Raw genomic sequence first — 21,887 nt, 5'->3', positions numbered from 1 at the left:
TGCTCCGGTCTGCCCCTTTTGGGTCTGAAATATACATTCCCTCCACTGTTGGCAGTATTGGTGTCTGAGATCTTAGTCAAGACTGTGTAGGAATTGCCATCAACAGATGAGAGTTGTCATGTCCACTGTCACCCCCCCCCCCGTTGGCATCCTGCATCTACTGACTAGTCAGTTGGTACAAGGGTAGGAGGTGCTATCCCAGCTCTAAAGCTCCCCACTAGATTGGCTGAGGCCTTTGTTATGACTACATCATAGAAAAAATATTCCCAATCCTGCCTTTCCTCTCTCCTCCGTAGGTATTTGCTAATGAACTTGTTGCTCGCCAATCTCCATTCCAGAATCTTTTCCCCCGGGGAACCCAATCGTGACAGTACCTGAGTCAACAATACAGTACCCCCAAGACTGCATTTGTAGCTGACACGTTCACAGTGCCCCTACACTAGTTTTAGTGTAACTAGGCCAGAGCATTTATCTATTGAAATACATATGATTTCATTATGAGCCATTAAGTAACAACTTTATCTTTGGTATTAGAGCATTATTTTTAAAATGTTATCTTAAGTAGGTGTTATTTGTAAATTCATTTAACATAAATGGTTAAATCATTTTAAAAGACCATCATACAAGTGACTTTTCTTTAGCTAAGACATTAGAGTCAGTAACTTTGGGAAGAGGACCTCACTGACAGCCGTAGAAACTAGTTTATGTGACTACTCTCCAATGATCAGAGACGGATCATGGCACGAAACTTGGATTCTTTCCCATTGGATTAATGAATTTATCCATTCCCTCAGATCATGTTCTAATACTAATATCAAAAGAAGTCTGTTTAAATTTGATTAAGTTGCATTGAAAGGAGTATACTCATAATTTCTAAATCACTACCACGTATAGAGTGAACACGGCCAGCTGCTTTGAATTTTCTTTTACAATAAGTGTTACTATTAGCTTCCAGAGTATTAGTCCACACTCTTGTTTTGACAAACTACAAATGGATATATGGCATTCTAAATTTTAACTCAACATATGGATTTAGAACACTGGGCTGCAGAGAACTGAGTTAGGGAACTAAGTCTTAACCTGATTCTCATCCTTTGATCATTTAGTAACTAAATGGGATTTACCTGATTTTGCTATTCATCCATATTCTAAGTATTTAGTGAGACTAAATTTAGAAAGAATAATTTTTTGCATATATGTGTATGTATGTGTATTTCTATATTACATATTATAAAGAACAAAAATAAAATCATGAGATTCATAATAGTTAAATAAAGCACCGGCCTATAGATCATTACTTTTTCAAAAGCCAACAGCTGTAGTTTTTAGGTAACAATTTACTTAAAAAATTCTTCAGCATTAGTAGCATGAAAGGTGTAAGCTAATTTTATCATATGTCCTAGAGAAGTGTAGTTAGCATTCGAAGTATCCTAATCAGGAATCCACTTTCCAAGATGATTAAACAACAATCTTTATCAAAATTTACACCGGTAAGTTCATTAAGTTGCATAAAGGGGGGTAGGAATGAGTTTCCATTAGTGAAATGAGTGGTAGTCAAGATAAATGCTTGGCTAGAACAACTGGCCGCCATCAACTTTGCAAGAAGGTGTTAAGAATCTCTTATACCCAGCAGTGTTGAAGGATTAGAGCATCCTTTGTCCTTTGTCTACCTTCTTCACAGACCTGAGGCCAAGTTGTCTGATTTGGTTATCAGAATATTGTTGTGTCTACATAAGAATAACACTTTCAATCAAGTTTCTTTCAAACTTTTATTTCAATAGTGGGTCCCGAGAAACGAAAGTGGAGGCTTCTCTGGGATTACAGGAAGCAAATGAGTAATTCCTGGTTAATAAGTGTTGTATGAAGAATTTGGGATAAGATTTGCTTCCATTGTAACATTAGGTTGCAAGAGGATGAGGGAGGCTATACATGGCTTTCCCTTTCCATTCTTGAGGCCAGCCTCAAGCAGTGGGATCTAATCGCTTGGAGAGGTATCCCATAGGCTGTTGGGTAGGACCCAGCCATTGGGTGAGGACCTCCAGGGCTATTCCTCCTCTCTCGTGAACATAGAACTGGAAGGGACTTGTGGGACCTGTAAGCCCGAAGGCCGGGGATCTTACTAGGAGATTTTCTCATTCTTCCATTGCTTCCTGTTGGGAAGGATCCCACTGGAGACGTCTTCCCAATCATCTACCCCTAAAGCCCCTTCTGGGAAGCTGGTCCCCATGGATCTGGCGTTTATAGTATTGAACAACAGAGACAGGGCTAAAGAGGCAAAAAGGATTCAGGGACAACAGCAAAAGGTGCAATCCTTAGCAGCAGCCTTTATCTCTGCACCACCTCAGAGTTACCCTCCACCAAGACCCATGGTGAGGACAGGATCCAGGATGCCTGCATCAGAGCCACTGTCTTGCCAAAAAGGGACCTGTTTTAAGTACAGCCAGGAGGGCCACTGGAAAAACAAATGCCCCAATTTTGGGAAAAGTCCACCAGGACCCTGCCCTATGTGCAAACAGAAAGGCCACTGGGAGCGGGACTGCCCCCAGTCCCGAAGTGGGCTTGGGGCTCCCAAACCAATGATGGCTGAGATGACTAAAGGCTGCTGGGGCCTGGGACCCTCCCTGGCTCCCACAGGACACCGGGTCATTTCTCCAGCAGAGCCTTGGCGACTCCTTGTGGCAGGTAGAAAAGTTGTCTTCTTATTAGACAAGGGAGCCACCTACGTGTGCTGACTGATTTCCTTGGACCCTTGTCCTCCCAATCCAGTGTACTAACGGGGGTCAACAGAAGGCCCCCAACAAGGTGCTTACTAAAAATTAACTTTTACACATGAGTTTTGGCTGGTGGCTGAGTGCCCCATCCCCTCACTGGGAAGGGACCTACTTGCTCAGTAAATCCCAATAATTAAAATAATCCAATTCAAAGACCCTTACGTGAAAGACATGCACCCCAAAAAATGTCTACTCTTGGCTTTGGGAGCCTGCCTCAATCCCAAGCCAGAAGAGGTCTCCCTTCCACTCCATATTGATTCTCAAGTCAACCCTGCTGTCTGGGAACCTGAGGTCCCTGGCAGAGCTACTATTGTCAGGTTATCATCAAAATGGGACCACGTGAGGCCACAGGCAGGCCTCTTCAGATCAGAGGCCAAACCAAGAGCTTTAATTAAAAAAAACTTCTCAAACCCAGGAAGGCTCCTCAAAAGTGTTCATAAATAGATGGCCAAACGGGAGGCCATTGGTTGGACTAAACTGACCATAGCTGATATTTGGAGCCTAATAAAATTTTTTTAGAAAAGTCTCCCCTAAGCTAAATGAGAAAAAACAAAACTGTCTTTGTTTTACAAATCTAGTCTTTACAGGACCAGAGGTGTGTCTCCAGAAAGGATACAAAGCCCACCAATCCTTTGACCACTCCCAAAACCTCCCCTACGTATTTATCTTAATAGACAAGTATTAAAAAAAGACACTTTTTTCTGGCCTTTGAAAAACAAAATCTCTCTATGAGACTCTAGGGCTTCCTATGCCTTTGAGATACAAATATTCTACCTTGTCTTCTCTGGGAATTCTGATCTCACCATCTTTTTAAAATGCAAATTTAAAAAAAAAAAGGTGGGGAAAGAAGTAATTTGGAACTTAATTTGCTAAGGAGAAGTAAAAATTTTATCTCTTTTTCATAAATATTAGCAAAAAGCCTTAGCCATGTAAGTGGGCAACTTTGATTTGTTCTATCTGCCAAAAACCCCAGTTTAAATCCAACTTCTTTGGTAGCCAATGGGCTTTACTTTGTTCTATCTGATTTATGACTAAAATTTTAAAATGAAAACTATAAGGTGTTGTATGCCACAGATGTATGGTATTGGCACAATTAAATGGTAAAAGAGCTCTTTAATTGGCTGAAAGGAAATTAAGTACTTCTATAAATACTCAAAACATAGAGAAAACTGGCCAAAATAAATTTCAGGTTCACGTTATCTAAAAAGGATTCAGTACTGGTACTGGTATTGAAGCTAGCTTAAGCTTGCTAGTTTAATTAATTCAAACATGTCTTTAGAGGCATAAGTGTTAAGTATAATAGTTCGGCTGTGCCCAGGCTTAGTAGAGGGCAAGCAAAACTTTATTATATCTGTTACAAAGCTGTCAACAAAAAAAGTAACTCAGTGTAAAAAAAACTTTCAAAAAGTAAACAAAACATGGGATTTGGGGTAAACTCTATAGGAGTTTTCTTTTGAAAGTATCCACCTAAAATTCTCTCTCCAAATTTTGGTACTTAAAAGTTAAAAAGTTCACTGACTATCTGTGTCATTTATAAAATATTAAAACATTAATTGCTGGGCAGGCAGATCTAAGTTTATCTACCTTTGCCTTAGAAAAAAAACAAAACAAAACATAAGTTTCTAGTCAGGAAACGGTGATATGACAACCAATTCACAGTTGCTTGCTTCTTGGTTTTTGCCAGAGATTTAAGGTTTTGGAGGGTTAAAATGATAATACATGTAATTACAGCTCCTAAAATAAGTATTTCAGTAAACAGTGGGAAAGTAAGATGTATGCTTTTAGTAAGTATTTGGTAAACAAACAAACAAACAAACAAAAGCTAAAAAAAAAAGGTTTCATACATAATCAGAATTTTAAATATCTAACAAATTCTGAAAGTTCTTTGTGGCCCCAGCTAACTTTAAGATGCTTTAAAAAAAAACCTGAGACATCTCACATATTAAATTAACTAGGATTATTTAATATGTAAAGTTAAATATAATCAGTCATAATTGTCATAATTACAAACAAATCTATCAGTTACAGATGTTTAGCCATGCCTTTTAAGTCTTTTTGTTGTTACAGACTGTCGAGTTGTTACAAAGGTGCTTCATCTTTAAAAACATTCATCAGAAGTCAATGGAAACAGTGGATTTCAACAGTCCCAGTCAAATGATGGCTATTGGAAGATTCCAGCTCATACCCTCAGCCCTCTGGACACAAAAACAAAAGGCTTCCCTGCTCTTGGGGCCCCTAGATTAGGCATTCAGAGATTTCTTACTCCCTGCTAGGGCCCTGCTCAAGCCTGGCCTGTTAGCAACTTCAGAAGAAGGACCATCGCCCCTCTACAATTCCATAAGATTATGGGAGTAAAATCTCTGAGGGGGCGATGAGACAGGAAGGGGGCAGGGCACAGCCATTCAGGGGATTACACGGCAATTAACGCTAGAATGGCTAAAAATTCAACCCCCAGGAGGACTTGAGGCTCAAAATGGTGGGAGATTTGACTTCTAGGAGACCGTGAGCTTCATTATACGCCCACTGTAACACATTAGCATGGTGAATAACATGCCCACAGGCACCCATGGCAGTCCCAAGGCTAGCCACAAAAGGTCAAAGAGCGGGAAAAGGCTAATTTCCTGGGAATCCCAGCCCCTTCTTCAGCCTAGACTGGTCCTTCGACTTATTAAGATATAAAGCTACCGAGCCCATAAAAATTGGCCTTTGGAGACGGCCTGCACTCTATTGGAATGTGTGCCCACTTTTATTCTAAACTGAGCTTCCAAACCCCACATCTTGTGGCCTTTCTCTTGCCTCCTGATGTATCTCTAAATAAATCTACCTTGACTCAAACAAAAAAACCCCCCAAAAACAAAAAGAAGATGATTTGTCCCTCATATGAGCAGAAGACTAAGTTAGACAAGCCTGGGGGTGGATATACACCTACATAATATACATATTTTATATGTATATATTTCATTTTATAGGTATATATATGTATATACTCATATATATAATACACATATATATACACACATCCATACAGATATGTGTATATATATGTAATATATACCCATAGACATATGTATTGATACACACATATATAATATACATGTTATATATGTACATATATTATATATGCATAAATATACAGATATATAATAAACATTACATATATACATATCCATACAGAGACTTGTGTATTTACATGCACCCATAAAATAGGCACATGATACGGCTGTACATCCCTAGCTAGACCTCTGTATGGATGAGCACCCCTTTAATAGCCACATGATATGGATGCACTTCACCTCCACCCACAGGCCTGTGTTTGGAGGGGTACCCGTTCTCACAGACACATGATAAGGGTGCACTTCATCTCCATCCCATCTTGTAAACACATGACATGGGGTGCGTCTCCACCCTCAGGCCTGGGGATGGAGGGGCACCTCGTCTTGGCATTATTAAAGGTTCTGAGAAGGCCTGCAGTACATTCATTTACTCTTGTATCAATCTTAGTTGACCTTAGTATCCCTTTATCCACTAACACTGATTAGCTTCCTGTGGACTATTTTGGGAAAGACTGGTCCAGCATATCTCAGGTCTCTCCCAGCACTTACGCTGATAACACGTAGGAAGAGCAACGTAGTCTTTTGACACGGCTCTGGAGATCAAGGGAGCAAATTTTAATGTCCCGGAGTTGACAAGGCACCTGTTTATATTAATTGGCCCCTTGAAGATCAATATGATTCCCTTGTTCCTATAAAAGCCTTCACTCAGGGAAAGTGGTAATGACCATCACAGAATCTTGGTGGCCACCTACAGTACAATTAGAACTGGTCAAGAAGGGCCAGCTACCCTCAACATAGTTTAGTTTTCCTTTCCAGTGTAACGTGCTTTTCTCCACAGCAAATGCTTTTGCCACTGTTCCCTAGAACAGTTCTGCTGCCTTTAACAGGGTCGCTTCCCCACTTCCTTGTCCAGAATGAAGTCAGTGTGCAGGCAGGCTGTCAGGAGTCCTCGGGTTAAAGAGCTGCTCTTCCAGGAAGGCACCTCCGAAGCCATACTGTTCTTCATGCAGACTGATTTCTTCCGGTGACAAGTGGCTTCCTCCAAGAACAAAGTCTGCAAACCTAGGTTTTTTTGTTTTAAATAGTTAACGTTATCACAGAAAGGTTTATTTTGAAGATAACATGTTCCCTTGATACTTATCCCCTTAAATTAAACGTGACTTTGCATCAGTGGAGGATGGCATTTACACAGCGGGCGTGAAAACAGGAATGGCTTATGTATCCTCCTCGAGATGCTCAGGGAAAGGCAGACTCAGAAGCATCGGTGCTGCCAAAAAGACCGCTCCTGTTTTCTAATCCCGTCTCTCTCCCTTTCTTAATAAACATATTATTTATTCATTATTTGGTGTCAACACTTCCCCTTCAGCCTCCAATCTGAGGGCACTGTCGTTGGGAGAAAGCTATGAAGAAGGGAAAGCGCTAAGGAAAAGATGTCGGGGCGGAGATGTCTTTCTTGGTCAACTTTACAAATGACTGTCCGCACCCTCAGAATGAGAAACAAGTGACACATCCCATTCCACCTCTTCCCTTCTCCTATGAGCTGTCTGGATGGCCTGCCCTATAAAACACATCGGGTCAACACCGATTCTGACACCGGTAGGTTGTACAGTGCAAGTCGGAGCACGGAGGGAAAAGAACATCCGACAGCTTCCACATCGTCTGTCATGCAGGGAAGTCGGCTGTTTCTAGCCTGAGGCATCTGAACCAAAGCGCTGCATTATTTTCACAATAAATCCAACCCAAGCTGTAGTCTGGGCAGCTGAGTGGGGCTTACTTTTTGGGCGCCTGGAGCCTGGAGACGGCCAGCCAGGACGGAAAGCCGGGGCTGCGGCAGGCCTGGCGCAGCTCCTCCAGGGCGCGGGTGGTCGCAGCATCCGCTTGTTCCCTGTATTCGTCTTCAGTGAGGTACTTAACCACCGGCTTTTTCGATGTAAACCATGTCTTCACTTTCCTAAAACACGCAGCATTTAATTGCTAGATTCCATATTTGGTTACTCAATTCAATCCTTAAGATTTATAAAAGTATATTTCTTAGTGACAGTAATAACTCTTAACTTCCTCTACATCATACTATGCTGCATTATTGCTATCATGACTGGGGTTTATAGAACTTGCTGTTTGGGCCTAATAATACCTTTCTCCTCCTCCTGGACCATCCTAAATAATGTTCTAAGGCATCTGAGGATCAATTTCTGATAAAGATATTAATTGTATTTTTCTTCCTCGGTGACTTCAAATCACACAAACAGACAATTAAAGGTCTGGCTTCTTTATGCTTGCCTGGATTTCCTTGGGCACTAATAGAAGCAAGCCTTTGAGATGTCCTTTTACGGAGACCCAGAAGCATCATTTGCCACTTAGTCTCAACACAGAAGACAGAAACATTTGTGGGACAGTGCCTCCACCTAGTGGTGGTGATTCTCACTAATCCTAGAGAGGGAGCCAACACTGGACAAAAAGTTGTGTATTAAAAACAATTCTCGTGGGGAGGGTACAGCTAAGTGGTAGAATGTCTGCTTAGCATGCACAAGGTCCTGGGTTCAATCCCCAGTACCTCCATCAGATAAATCAAACAAACTTAATTACCTCCCCCACCAAAAAATAAATAAATAAAATTTTAAAAAAGAAAAAAACCCCAACAATTCTTTGCTACATGGTGAGGGGCTCATGACTGGAATTTTTTTCCAACCAGGAAAGTCCTAAAGGAGAGAATCTCATAAAAATGGTAATGGTGATAAAATTTTTAACATATATGTTATATTTATCAATGAGCTTTTAAAAATGTTTTTGAGTGGCTTAAAATTTAATTTAACCAAAGATTCTCAAATATAAATAAATGAGCATCAGAATTACCAAAAGGTGTTTTAACATATTATTTCCTTGAGGTTTGGGACCTGAAAAATCTTTCAATTTTTAGTAACTCTGTGATGGTTGATGAGCTGGATTAGGGGCCCACTGACATTATTTCCTTCTCCTTTTCCGAAAACCTAGCCTGGGCCCCCCAGAGGAAAACCCCTGGGCTCTGAGCAGAAGACTGGGACACAGTCTGGCTCTGAGGTTTACCCACTGTGTGAACTGGGGCAATTCCTTCACAGTTCTGAGCCTCACTCTGCACACAGGGGAAAAAAAATGAAAGTAATAATATCCATCTCAGGAGGTCACTGTACAGATGAAACATCATGTTTTGTGTAAAGTGCTCAGCACAGTGAGTGGCCTATAGTAAGTACGCAGTAAAGCTAATCACAAGAGTAGCTACCAAATATTATTAAAATACATTGAAACAGCTCTTTGCAAACTAGAACGTACTATAGAAATCAAAGTATTATTTCTCTGGTTTATTATTTAACCTGTAAGTTCCTCTTTTATCCCTCAATTCTTCACATAATTATTCACTAGCAAAATGAAAAGTTGAAGTTACAATAATATTTTGATTATTCATGTTAACAATACATAGCAAGCGCATAAGGGGATCGTCATGCAGGTGACAGAACACACTCTGCTCCTGGCAGGGCAGTGATGTTTGAAGAGAAAGTGGAAGGCATTCTCTCTTGGGTTCCTTAGGGCACAAACCTGGCAAAGGACCAGAGGCCTGGAGGATGTGGAGTGGCCAGCCTCCTCCTGGCAGAGGGACCTCTTGACACAGGGCAGAGAGAAGCAGTCAGCATCAGTGCCTCTGACCCTGCTGCCTTTCAGCCTTGCCACCAGCCTCTGCGTAGGAGCCCTGGTCTCATGCTGGTGCATGTTTACCCCTGTGACATCACCACATATGCAGCCACCAATTACCAGTCACCGAAGTCTCCTTCTTCACAGCCAAGTCTACCACGTAAATACTTATTAACTCCTTCTTCTGGCCTTGAATCTCACTCCTCCAGGCCCCCATCACCTCCTGCCTGGACCACTGTGATGTCTGATGCCTGGCCTCCTGCCCCAGAACCTCCCCTTACATCTTCCCTCTGTGCCAGAAGACAGATAGGCCCCATCCCACTGCCCGAAGAGTGTTCATGGTCTCTGCTTTGATTTTTGCTTGTTGGATGTATTTTTATCTTCAGATTAGTTGCCAACATTAAAAAATCATAAAAATTTACATTCTAACCCATATTCTTAGCTTTTTTAGAAAACCAGAAGGTGTGCAAGGCTGGCCCATATTCCCACATGGCAACAATCGGCTCAAGTTGAACGGTAACTGACCCCCTTTCGACAGGGCTACATCGTACAACTTCCCACATCCTCACGCTCGCCCCACCACCTCACCTCTGCTCAGAATCACTCACTCAGTACATGTGAGGGCCCTGAGCATTTGAATTTGTAACCACTGTGCAGGCAGCAGTCAGAGAGCACTGACTAATGTGCATTAACTGTCAGCTGCCTCCACTGTGCCCAGGATCAGGTCAGATTCCTCAGCACAGCCTGCAATACCTCCACGACCTGGCCGACGCCCCCTTGCTCACCTGCCTCCTGATGGTACCAGGCTGGGCTCTCTCCCTGTCAGGAAAGCCCCTCCTATATTTATTCATCTGGCTGTTTTGATTCATTAAGATTTAGCCCAGTATTATCTCCTCCAGGAACTTTCCTGAACTTTTTCAATGTCACAGTTCCTGGGTGGGCCTACTGAACACTTCAAGGCTATAGAAGTGTACACCTACGTCCAAGGACCCCTCACAGGTGGGGACCACCTCTGTCATCTGCGCACCTGACACAAACGCAGGTGCTGAGACTCCGTGACTGAGGACGTGATGAAGCCGTGAGAAGAAAAGTTCCCTCATCTTTTTTTCTGTACTTTTAAAAGACTGAACCCTTTTCTTAAAACCTAAGAGAAAGAAAGTCCTCAACATAAATAATACCTTTTAACCATTTGTAATCGATTTCTGTTCCCTAACTCTTATCTCAGAAGCACAACAAATACCTCTAAAGCAGTTGTGGGCTCCAAAGAAAGAAAATGTAGAAAGAAAGCAGAAGTTTTAGGCAACCGAGAGCCCAAGTGATTTTGCCACTGATTTTTGTGAATTCTAGGTGAGCTGTAATTACCAAGCAATTGGTGGTGCACCTCTGGGAGATTAATGAAGACGAGCACTGGAGGTGGGGTCAGATGCTTAAATTCTCTACCCTCCTCCTCTCTGAGGGAGCATTCCAGATGAAATGGAGTCAACTCTGAGATTAAATGTGACATGTCCAAAAGATTCCCCCAAAGAATGAATAAAACCAGAGCCCAAAATGTCACATTTACGAGGGGTAAAAAAAGATATGCAGTACCTCATGTAGCCGAACGCTTTCAGTGGGTAGCGCAGGTTCCCGGACGACAGGAGAAGGACCATGACCGTACAGGCGAAGCGAGGTGCGGTGACACCAGCATAGACCAGGAGCAGGGCCAGGAGCCGCAGAGTCCACATCAGGAGATTTCTGCTCCTCTTCTCAACCAAGGGCCCGTGCTTGTAACAAACAGTAAAGCTGAGACACCCAACTATCAAGATATAGCCTGCAAGAGAAGAATGTAAAAGAATATAAATCTGAACTTGAGAAGTTATGTGAAAAACCTGGCAGAGCCTTGACTTAGAGCTAAGAACATATCAGAAAACCTTCCTTTTTGCTTTCTCTTTCCAATGAAGCAAAGTTGAAAAAATGCATTTAGGGCTAGTTATTCCTTCCATGTGAGATGCTAGGCTGACTTTTGTAATAATTAAGGATGTATAATAATAAATTAATATAATACATTATGTATAAATATACCTGTTTTCTAGCCCCGAGTCCTACAGGGCAAATATTATCACGGTAGCTCTGGTCAGGAAGAAGCCTCGGTGTATGTCACAGTCTGCTATAAAACCTATTTTTAATTTTTACTTTCTACTCACAAAAGGAAAATCTAATTTTACAATGAGGGATCAGGCTGTCACTCTTGTAATCCACTGCTCAGTCACAGCATTACTAACAGAGGGACAATGAGATATTCTGTGGCGCCTCATGTTGTGATCCAAGGTGAAGTGCAAATCGCCTCTTACACATTCCATCAAAAGTGTTTCATTTGTATCTAATGCTAGCCTCAAGATCTAATTTCCAGCTTATAGGAAATGGGGTGGGGGGGAGGGGAGGAAACAAGTTTCATCATATCACAAAGGTGTAATCAGAAAAATCCGGAAAGTAGAACATTGTATAGGACAACTACCTTGGTCTCTGTGATGGGGGAAAAAAAAAAAGAACTGTTACAGATTAAAAGATTTATAGGACACAACAGGCATAAAATGTGATTCTGGACTATATGCTACCTTGTACAAACCAACAATTAAGGATGTTTAGGAAATTTAATGGCCTGGATAAGACACGATTTTATGTAATTATTAATTTTTTAAGATTTAATAGTTATTTAACTATAGAGGAAATGCTTTTGCTTTTTAGAGATGCTTAGTGAAGTACTGAGGGAAACATACCATGAGATCAATAATTTACTTGGAAAATACCTTGGCATAAAAAGAATAATGAACTAAAAGCATAAAACCTTCAAGTGAAAAAAAAATCGATTGCTTTTGAGTGGGTGGATTTATGTGAAAGATTTGGCACTAAAAGGTTAGGAGAAAACTGATTCCCCCATTGTCCATTATTCCACAATTAAAACAAACACTTTCAAAAAGTTTTTTTTTAACAACATGAAACAAGAACAACAAGTGGTTTCTTAACAGCCTCTCTGTTTCTGAAAAGTCAAGTTTTCATTAGTCATTTATATTTAGGATTTCCACCTTTCATACTAAATACACTAAGAAAAAGAAGAGCCACATTTTAGAGAAATTTTTTCATTATAATTTAGGTGTGGTTAGAGCTTAACCACAATTTCAAAGCATATATAGTCAAAAGGGCAAATAGCAAATTTTTTTGCCCTTTTGATCATTAGTATAGAAAACTAAGAAGTATGTCATGGAGAAATAGTCTAACACGAGATGTAATGAACTGAAATCACCAACCACGGAAATAAGATAAAATACTATTTTTAGCACTTTTCTCCTTAGTTCAAAATGAAAATTTGGATGGAGAGAAACGTATGTCGAAAGAAGGCCTCTAGCTGTACTTTTCAGCTGTATTGACAGTAAACTGTATTTTTTTAAACTTTACCTACCTAATATATATATTCTGTTTTCATACCACAGCCACTTCAGATCTTCCATCAGTTGACACAAAACATAAACTGAAGCAAACCAACAACCAACCATTAGAGCCCAAAAGGTGCTATACTGTGTGTGGAAGAAAATAAATGACACAGTTTTTGGTTCATTCACTCTCATAAACATAGAAGTAAACAAATAAACCCTCTGAATCAGAAACTTCTGTATGAAACTGCACTGAAGTCAATTCAAGACACTCGTCTAGGTCTGATTAAAGGCGTGGTCCACACACCAGCAGCTTCGATGCCACCTGTGAGCTGGCTGGAATGCAGATTCTCAGGCCCACTGCAGACTCCTGACTCAGAACCTGCGTTTCAACAGGACCCCCAGGTGACTTGCATATACATTAGTTGGAGAAGCACTGATCTAAAGAACAAATTTATCTCAAAATAATGCTGGTGTTGCAAGCTTTCATCAGAGTAACTACAATGTTCATATCATGAATTAACATGTATTTATCTTTGACTACATGCAGGGCAGTCTTATATTGAAGGTGTTTTGGGGAACTGATGATAATGAAGAAATCCCCGGATGTAGCAACGCCATTATTCAAGGCCCCAGTGGTTCAGCAGCATGACATTCCTCAGCTAATGCCATGATGAGAGAATTGTTTACTCAGTATAGAATTAGCTGCCATTGCTCATAAGAAAAATGCATTACCTAGAAAATAAGAGGTTCTCAAAAAAAGTATCACCAAAACTTAATACTTAAGCCTACACATAGTAACAAATGAAAATTAAAATCTTTAGAAAAAGATACATTTTACAGCAAGTTTATAAAATGTAGAAACTGGAACTGTCATACATGAATTTAGTCTGATCAGTTTTTCATGGTTATGAGATCATGATTTCCATTTTTTATTCATTTGTACCTAGTATACCTACCTTAGGAATGAATCTTTTCACCAGTAGCAGGACAAAGACTAATGTCATTAGAATACCTAGCACAGTCCCCGAAGAGTAATAGAAAATAGGGCTTCTGTCAAGACAAGCAGATAAAAGAAATTTAAATGCCAAGTTGCACTCTCAGTATGAAAAACATGTTTAACGTGGTGACAGTAGCCATAAAGAATACTAAGAAGAAAAACTCAGATGGCAGCTTTAATTATATCCTATACTCTTAAAAAAAAAAAGAAATCTCTACTTTAAATTTATAGTAAATGGCTTGCCACTAATTCAAAACAGTGTCTGAGTTATCTTCTATGCTTAGAATCTGATCCAATAATACTTACTGGAGCACCTACCACTTGTCTGAGAGCTTTACATGCACTCAAACAGCCCTGTGAATCAGTTATCCACGTCTACATTTTACACGGGAGGAAACTAAGGCACCAAGAAGTTAAAGACCTTCTCCAAGTCAGTATCTGCTGCCTGGAGGATTCAGGCTTGCAGCCTAGCTCCTCTAAGTCCAAGCTTTACTCTTCACACTATGTAGACAACAACCAATTTATTAAGACCATGGAGGATATTCAACACCCTTGATTACACTACAAGAAAAAGCTCAAAAACGAACAATGTCCAGAATAGCAAGCTAAGATGTAAAATATTACTGGAAAGAAATTCCTTTTTCATGAGAGAAGCTGTAAGACACACAGTATCAGGATAACATGTGTATCCAGAGTCGGACAGTGGTTAAAGTCAACTTTCTGTATCAGAGCCACAAACCGAGGAGGCAGCTCAAATGTAAGAGAGGAAGGCATCTGGTATCAGAAAACCTGAGTATAAACTTCAGCCCTGGCCAGAACTAGTCATGTGATGACGGATGTTGGTTTTCTCACCTATGAAATGAGAACAGTCATACAGAGCTCACATAATCATTAAGAGAATCAATTCAAATAATATAACACATATTAATAAATAATACAAAATAATGCATGTGAAAGCACCCTGAACCATTACAGATTATACTATACAAACAACAGTTACTGGGTTTAAAACCTTTCAAACACTATCTTCAGACTTACTGTTTGGAAAACCTAAAGCAAGAACTACAAACTAATGTGGAAATATTGAGCAGAGGGTCAAAAATGTCCTACTGCTTTCGATTCACAAAAATAAGAAAGTAAAAATGAATACTTACTGACTCAAGGTCTTCGCATAAAAGAAGAGGAACATGCCTGCCACAAACACAAGGAAGAGTTTGAAATCCACAACTGGAGTGAAAAAGACACGGGCACATAAGAAAGATTTTGTGTCAATGTAGCATTAATGAAAGAAAAGTCGATTTACTGAAATGTCACTGCAGAAAAACTGAATCCAGAAAATCAATGGACTTACTGTTTCGAGTCACGCTCATTGTATAGGTAAATATCTTCCTGGCAGGAGTCACAGAGAAGCACACGGTCTCCCCATATGGATTGATGACTATGGTTATATCATTAGACTCTTTTGGTGTCCAAAACTTATGAATCATACATTTGATAATAGACAGAATGGTTTCTGGATACTGGCAATTATGTCTTTCTGTGATATAGACAATACTGAGCAGGCCTGAACTAGTAATTTTCACCTACAAAACAAGAACAAATTCACAAACACGCAACTCAAAACTTCTTACAAGCTTCTTAAAATCATGAGCAGAGGAGTAAAGAGAGCCTAAGGCTGGTGGAGTAAAGAACACGCAGATGTACATGGGAAAGTTCTGATCCCAGGGATGGACCTAGAGGTCTGTATTTAGTCAACACACACTAGAACATAGACCCTTTTGAAAGTGGGTATTTCTTCCCCTGAGTTGTGGCTGATTGAACTCCTTCTAGCAGGTTATTGTGGCCAAAGGACATGTAAAAAAGGATGGCACAGAAAATAACAGGTGGCAAACTATTTGGTTACAGACATAATGAGAATAGGGTTTACTACCTCTATCATTTCTACTGTGATTGAGAAAAAGCACTTCTATCCATCCTATGGATCAGCTGAGCATAAATGATTCAGGCTTCTTTCACCATGCCTCCTGAAGGACCGGAACCCAAGCTCAAGGTCCTACCCAAGCCTCACAGCAAAGGATCAGCCACAATGCCAAGCAGATGGCGACAGCCCAGAGATCATTAAAGGACAGCTCCGTGGCTGCTTTTGTCTCTATTTCTTTTCTTTGTCCAAGGTTAGGGCAAGCCTGAAAAGGGGAGTGAGAGCGCCAGCCCTGAGCCTCAGGCATCAGGCGACACCACTATCTGCCCACTGTGCCTCATTTCTCTTGGACATCAGCCCCTGGCTCAGTGTGGCTCTCTCTCCAATACTACTTCCTGCCCTACGTCTCTGGGACTAAATAGACACAATATACATACCAAACTCCTTCCAATACGCTGTCCTCTTGGTTCCTTGAACTCCCTTCTTATGCTCCTGTCCGCCACCCCATCTCAGCTAATCACTCTCACAGCCACACCCTGATTCTTGTTAGTCCCAAACTCCGGCCCCAGATACTAGCTGCATTTCATGAACCCCACTGATTGAGCACCACCTCTTATCAGTGTGCCCCCTCTTGGCACCCCAATCCCAGCAAGCATTGACCCTACCATGGATCAGGCATCTTGCCCCTGCTCCTTACCCTTGACGTCCTCAGCCACTTGTCTTCCAGCCAAGTGCCCTGATCAGCCATTGTAGCCATCCCCCTATATATACCCTTAACTGGTCTGTGCCCTTCTTGCTTTATCACATGTAGTTACAAGATCCAACCCTCCACCTATTCCACTTTTGCATCTGCACCACCAGCTGTGCTGGAGAAACTCACGGTGGTCTCACTTCAAACCCATGGCTGTGCACCTCAAGTGGGACCTGAGAGCTGCGGGCAATCACACCATCGCTCCCATCCAGTCACTCTCCCACTCCCTTCGACAATGACCTCACAGCTTCTTCTTCCCCGCAACCCCAACAGCTCCTGCCCTCCTCACGCCTGGTCGATGATCTCTCCTACTTCACTGAGAATGGAAGAATTAGAAGAGAAAGTTGACCAGCTCCTATGCCCCCCTCCACCCTCCTGTCAGGATCTGCGGGCACATGCTGTTCCAGCCTGCAGGGAAGAAATTCCTGCCACATGCTCCGTTCTGAAGGCAAGCCCCCAGCCTGTGCACTGGATCTGATCCACCTTCGCTACTCAAGGACATTAAACCGGTACTTCTTCCCGCTCTAGCAGACCAACCTACCAGCATACAGACATGCTGGGGTTTTCCCATTTAAAGCAAAAAGCAAAAAAAAAAAAAAAAAAAAAAAAAGAACTTCTATAGACCCCAATTTCCCCTCCAGCTACCAACCCGTTTCCTTGCTTCTCATTGCATTAAAATTATTTTTAGGATAGTCCTAGGAATGTATTGTTTGCCAGCAGGTAAAGAAGTGCTCCTACAATGACAGACACCCGTTAAAGGATACAGGAGCTAGTCTGAAGGGGCTCCGACTGGCCACATCTAGGACAATTTGAATAACAAAATAAGCAGTAATGAATTGTAGTCCAGTGAATGAACTGGCAATCCATGAGACCATGTGGCTATAAATAAACTGGGGAGGTAAAACTCTTCCTTACAGAAAATGCCAATGAATACAGAAGGAATAATGGAACTAGAAAATCAGCGCTTGATCAACATCGTGCTGTTAACCAATTCAGGCAAGCGTTATCAATGGATACAACTAGGGGGTAGAAGTTTGATGAGGAACAGAATATATATCACATTTTCCCCTCAAAATATTCATTCATTATAGAGGCTGGAACAGCCATTTTATAGTGGCAGAACTGTCAATTGACAGATACCACCTCAACCAGTGATCAAAATGGTGTGTATTATCCGTAACAGTACAAATCAACACCATGAGCCCTCTGATAACTATGCTGTCCCAGCTCTTCCCTCAGCCGAGAACACTCTCCCCAGACACCCTGCTGGGTAACTCACGTCACTGAAATCTTACTCAAATGGCACCTTTTCAATGAGAACTGCCCTGACCACTCTCTTTAACACCGCAGCTTGCCCTTACTCCCCTCATTCACCTGTCTTACTTCACATTCTCCTTTTTCATAGCACTCACTAGTTTTATAATTTCCTTCTCTTTTACATTTATGGCTTAACTCTAGCCCTCATTCCCAAGAGTACAAACATCACAGGAGCAGGGATTTGCTTTGTTCCCTGATGTATCCTAAGAGCCTAGAAGAGTTCCTGGCCCTTAGTAGGTGTTCAATAAATATTTGTTAAATGTTGAATGAAGGAAAGTGCTAGGCTATGGAGAATGACTACTATCTTGGCCATACCTGGGATCAGAAGTAACCAGAATTTCTATATGGAAGGGTTTGAGATAGCAATTATTTTGGAAAGCAGGCGAGAACATGTTGTCTTGAGCTGTGTCTAAACAGCAAGCATACTGCACTCAGTGCATTTATTTGGAAAGGTTGGAGAAGGGCTTATGAAGTGTGTGGAGAGTTAATGTCCCTCCCACCCAGCCCTCCCCCTGAACCGCTGTGTGTGATCGCCCGGTCAGCCTCCACACTGATGCATAGCTCTTATCAAACAAAAGCTGCTTTCTGCTCTTGAAATAGTACATCTTAACTCTCTGTTCTCAAGACATAATTTAAACATAGGCTCTTTCTTACCTGCACAGTTGACCATATATACTTCCATTTCATTTGGGAATTTTGATTGTAGCAGTAACAGTTTGACTCAAAAGTTTTAATTAAATCCATTTCCTTCAAAGCTTTACACCTTGGAACTGAAAAATGAAAAAGGGAATATATTTCCTAATATGTAATTGCTCAGAATCTTATCTTCTTTCTCCTTTGTTCACGGGGATAATGATAGCTGTTCTTACATTCTATGCCCAGTAAAATTCTTCTGCATGGTAATTATAGCTCTTCAGTCTTTCCAACCTAGCAGGAGACAAGACAAAAAAACTACAGCCCAGTATCAATACTCTTAGGATGTATGGAGGAGCTGTAGGAGCACAGAGCACAGGCACTTCAGTCCTGGAGCAGAGGCAAGAACTGAGGGCAGCTCCCAGGAAACAGGAAACACAAGTGATGCACTGAAGGACAGTCAGGGGCACTGAGACAGAGTCAGGGGGTAGGGGTGGCAAGTGCGTACAGAACTTGGGAGATGAGGGAACTCGTGGAAGTGGATCAGCCATTTATGAGGATGGAGTGTAGGGAATACACGAGGACACTGCAACACGTGCAGCTAGAGAGGTTACTACTACGCTAAGGAACGTGAAGAACTTCATGCTGAAAGCAGAGCGCTGAAGGATTACAGGTAAGTCTAAAGGCTCAGAAGGAAACTGCTGACACCCAAAGGGGTTTATTTTTCATTTTCATTTTTTTTAACTTTTTTTTAATTTAGTTATAGTCATTTTACAATGTTGTGTCAAATTCCAGTGTAGAGAACAATTTTTCAGTTATACATGAACATATATATATTTATTGTCATTTTTTTTCTCTGTGAGCTACCACAAGATCTTGTATATATTTCCCTGTGCTATACAGTATAATCTTGTTTTTGAAATCCCCGTCTGTCCTTCCCACCCCCCGCCCCCTTGGCAACCACAAGTTTGTACTCTATGTCTGTGAGTCTGTTTCTGTTTTGCATTTATGTTTTGTTTTTTTAGATTCCACATATGAGTGATCTCATATGGTATTTTTCTTTCTCTTTCTGGCTTACTTCACTTAGAATGACATTCTCCAGGAGCATCCATGTTGCTGCAAATGGCGTTATGTTGTCGGTTTTTATGGCTGAATAGTATTCCATTGTATAAATACACTACATCTTCTCAAAGGGATTTAACTGCAAAGAGTCCAGGGAAGATGTGGGCAGGGTTAAGGCATGAACGACAATGCAGCAGAAAGCCTTCCACACCCCTAGGCCTGAAATGGCAAGGGGAGGACCTCTTGTTAGTGGAGCTACTGGAGGTGGCAAGACAGGAGTCTAAGGGAATGCAATCCTGCCAGGCTCCAGCAGAAGCTCTCTCCTGCCCCGATCAGTGCCTCTCACGGCCAAACCCTAAGGGAAGCCAGAGGGCAAAAATGCCCACAGAGGTCAGCTTCCTGGAGCTGAGCAGGGGAGAGAAGGGCAGAGAATGGCTCATCAGGAACAAACAGAGAATAGCCAGCTCAATCAGGAAGCGACAGGAACACAGTCATGTCTCAGGAAGAGCATTCTATGAGCCACGTGAAATATTAGCAGGGAAGACTGAAAGCAGAAGAGCCGTGAAGAAGGCTCCCAAAGCAACCTAAGCAAGGAATGAACTAAGTAGGAGAGAGAACAGATTAAAGAGCACTTAGGAAGTGTAGCCGACACTCAAGACTGGATTCATGAGAGAGGAGAGCAAGAAGATGGTGTGAAGATTCTGGTGAGTGGGGAGATGGTGAGGCCCTTTTCCCAGATGAGCAATACTGGAGAAGCATGCATGTGCAGGGAAATGGGGGTGATTTTAATTCTGGACACACTGGGTTTTGGTTGGTGGGACCAGGGGAAGATGGCTAGGTCTGCAGCACAGGACAACTTCGGCTGGAAACAGATGTAGTACGTACATACATGTGTGTTCTATGTAATATATAAAAAATATATAATATGCATATTATGTAATACATAATACAACACAACACAATATAACAGAGAGAGAAAAAGAGAAGACAGGTGCTGCATTATAGATGGAAAATGTAGTAAGTGCCATGAGAACATTATGAAGTAATGGTTTATTTTATTCCACTTTATTTGAATTTAAAATAAAGTGAGATAAAAGTCATATATTCTTCTGGATCTAGGAGAGGGTGTCATCACTATGTCTGCCAAATATGAAACAGGAACAGGGAATGTTTATGGGCACACAGAGAAATGGGCCTTATGCTCAACCAGATTCCTCTAAGGAGAGTGTGGTCAGCTGTTTCTCCGGAAAAATCAGAAATGAAGTTGGAACAACCTGCTACACCAAAGTTGGGGAGGGACTGGGTAACCACTAATAACTAGTTAGTTAACAATTATATCCATTTAGGGAATAACATTGCATAAGCCCAGACAGGTCCTGGTCCTGGCTAACATCCCTAGCTGTTTCCATGCTTAAGCTAGAGAGAAGTGAAGACAGACACTGTAAATGCCCAAACCTCCTAAAATACAACTGCGTAAAAGTCAGGGTTCTTGGGCGGCTGCACAAAGCAGGGAAGTTACACGAGTATCCAGCGTCGCCCACTGTGACGCTATGAATCATTTAATCTTTACTCAATATTGTGAGGAAATGCATATGTTTTAAAATATACTAACAAATTTGCAGAGTTTGAGAGTCTGGGGTGCAGATACAAGAATTCATGTTAAGAGGCTGGTCTTAAAAAGGCATGAGACAGAAGCTCTAGAGGCTCTCTGTTGAACACAGGATACAAAAATCAAAAGTGCATTTCTGCATGGTCTGTCTACACACAAGAGCGAAAAGCAGAACAGTGTTACCAACACAGAAAGCAACGGATGCTGGGCTGCCTTCTTGGGTATATCTGAGATGCAAATGCCCCCGGCCATGGGCTGCCCGAGGGAGATGGCACTCCTGGGACATCAAGGGGCTGCATCTGGCCGTACAAAAGATGAGTGTCAAGGGAGGCAGTGTGGATCCTGGAAGAGCCTGAGCAACTGCGGTGAGAACACACTACACACATGAAGAGCCTCCAGATAGTGAGCAGCAGAGGTGGCATTAGGAGGGCTCCAGACTCACCTCCCGGTATCCCATGTTCTGCCTCCCATAGCCTCCCCAACGCTCTCTGCACAGCAGCAGGGTGAAACTGGGTGGCTAGAGTTGAGGACGTTGTGCTGGGGGTCCCCGCCTAATCCTGCGAAGGACGCACACTCCAACAGGACAAGTGAAGAGTGTGGGGTATAAGGTCTGCAGAACCCTGCAGCCCAGACCATTACCAGAACCTTAACTTCAGCCTGTTCTTTCTTTAGGGTTATTCCTAACACCATACGTGTGCTCGCT

The 21,887-nt window shown here is 41.8% G+C and overlaps 1 protein-coding gene across 4 annotated transcripts in view; it reads right to left on the bottom strand.

Annotated features, from left to right (window-relative positions):
• Positions 1-21,887, bottom strand: part of NEMP2 (nuclear envelope integral membrane protein 2) — a 40,874-nt gene that overhangs the window by 13,021 nt on the left and 5,966 nt on the right. For 2 of the 4 annotated variants that reach the window (XR_004189928.2, XM_072961595.1), the window contains exons 2-8: positions 18,535-18,650; positions 15,246-15,477; positions 15,049-15,121; positions 13,854-13,947; positions 12,924-13,038; positions 11,075-11,297; positions 7,599-7,775 (exon numbers count right to left, since the gene is read on the bottom strand). Coding sequence is in view for 3 of the 4 variants with exons in the window: in XM_072961595.1 (XP_072817696.1) it covers positions 7,599-7,775; positions 11,075-11,297; positions 12,924-13,038; positions 13,854-13,947; positions 15,049-15,121; positions 15,246-15,477; positions 18,535-18,650 (1,030 nt within the window). In the remaining variant the exon portion in view is untranslated. Of the gene's footprint in view, positions 1-4,713; positions 6,887-7,598; positions 7,776-11,074; positions 11,298-12,923; positions 13,039-13,853; positions 13,948-15,048; positions 15,122-15,245; positions 15,478-18,534; positions 18,651-19,591; positions 20,233-21,887 lie in introns of those variants that run through there. The other 2 variants (XM_072961596.1, XM_031678033.2) reach the window with 2 other exon arrangements.

Source organism: Vicugna pacos, chromosome 5 (assembly GCF_048564905.1).
Source record: "Vicugna pacos chromosome 5, VicPac4, whole genome shotgun sequence".
Classification (NCBI taxonomy): Eukaryota; Metazoa; Chordata; class Mammalia; order Artiodactyla; family Camelidae; genus Vicugna; species Vicugna pacos.
The sequence above is the reverse complement of the archived record's forward strand: the minus strand, read 5'-3'. Positions and strand labels throughout refer to the sequence as shown.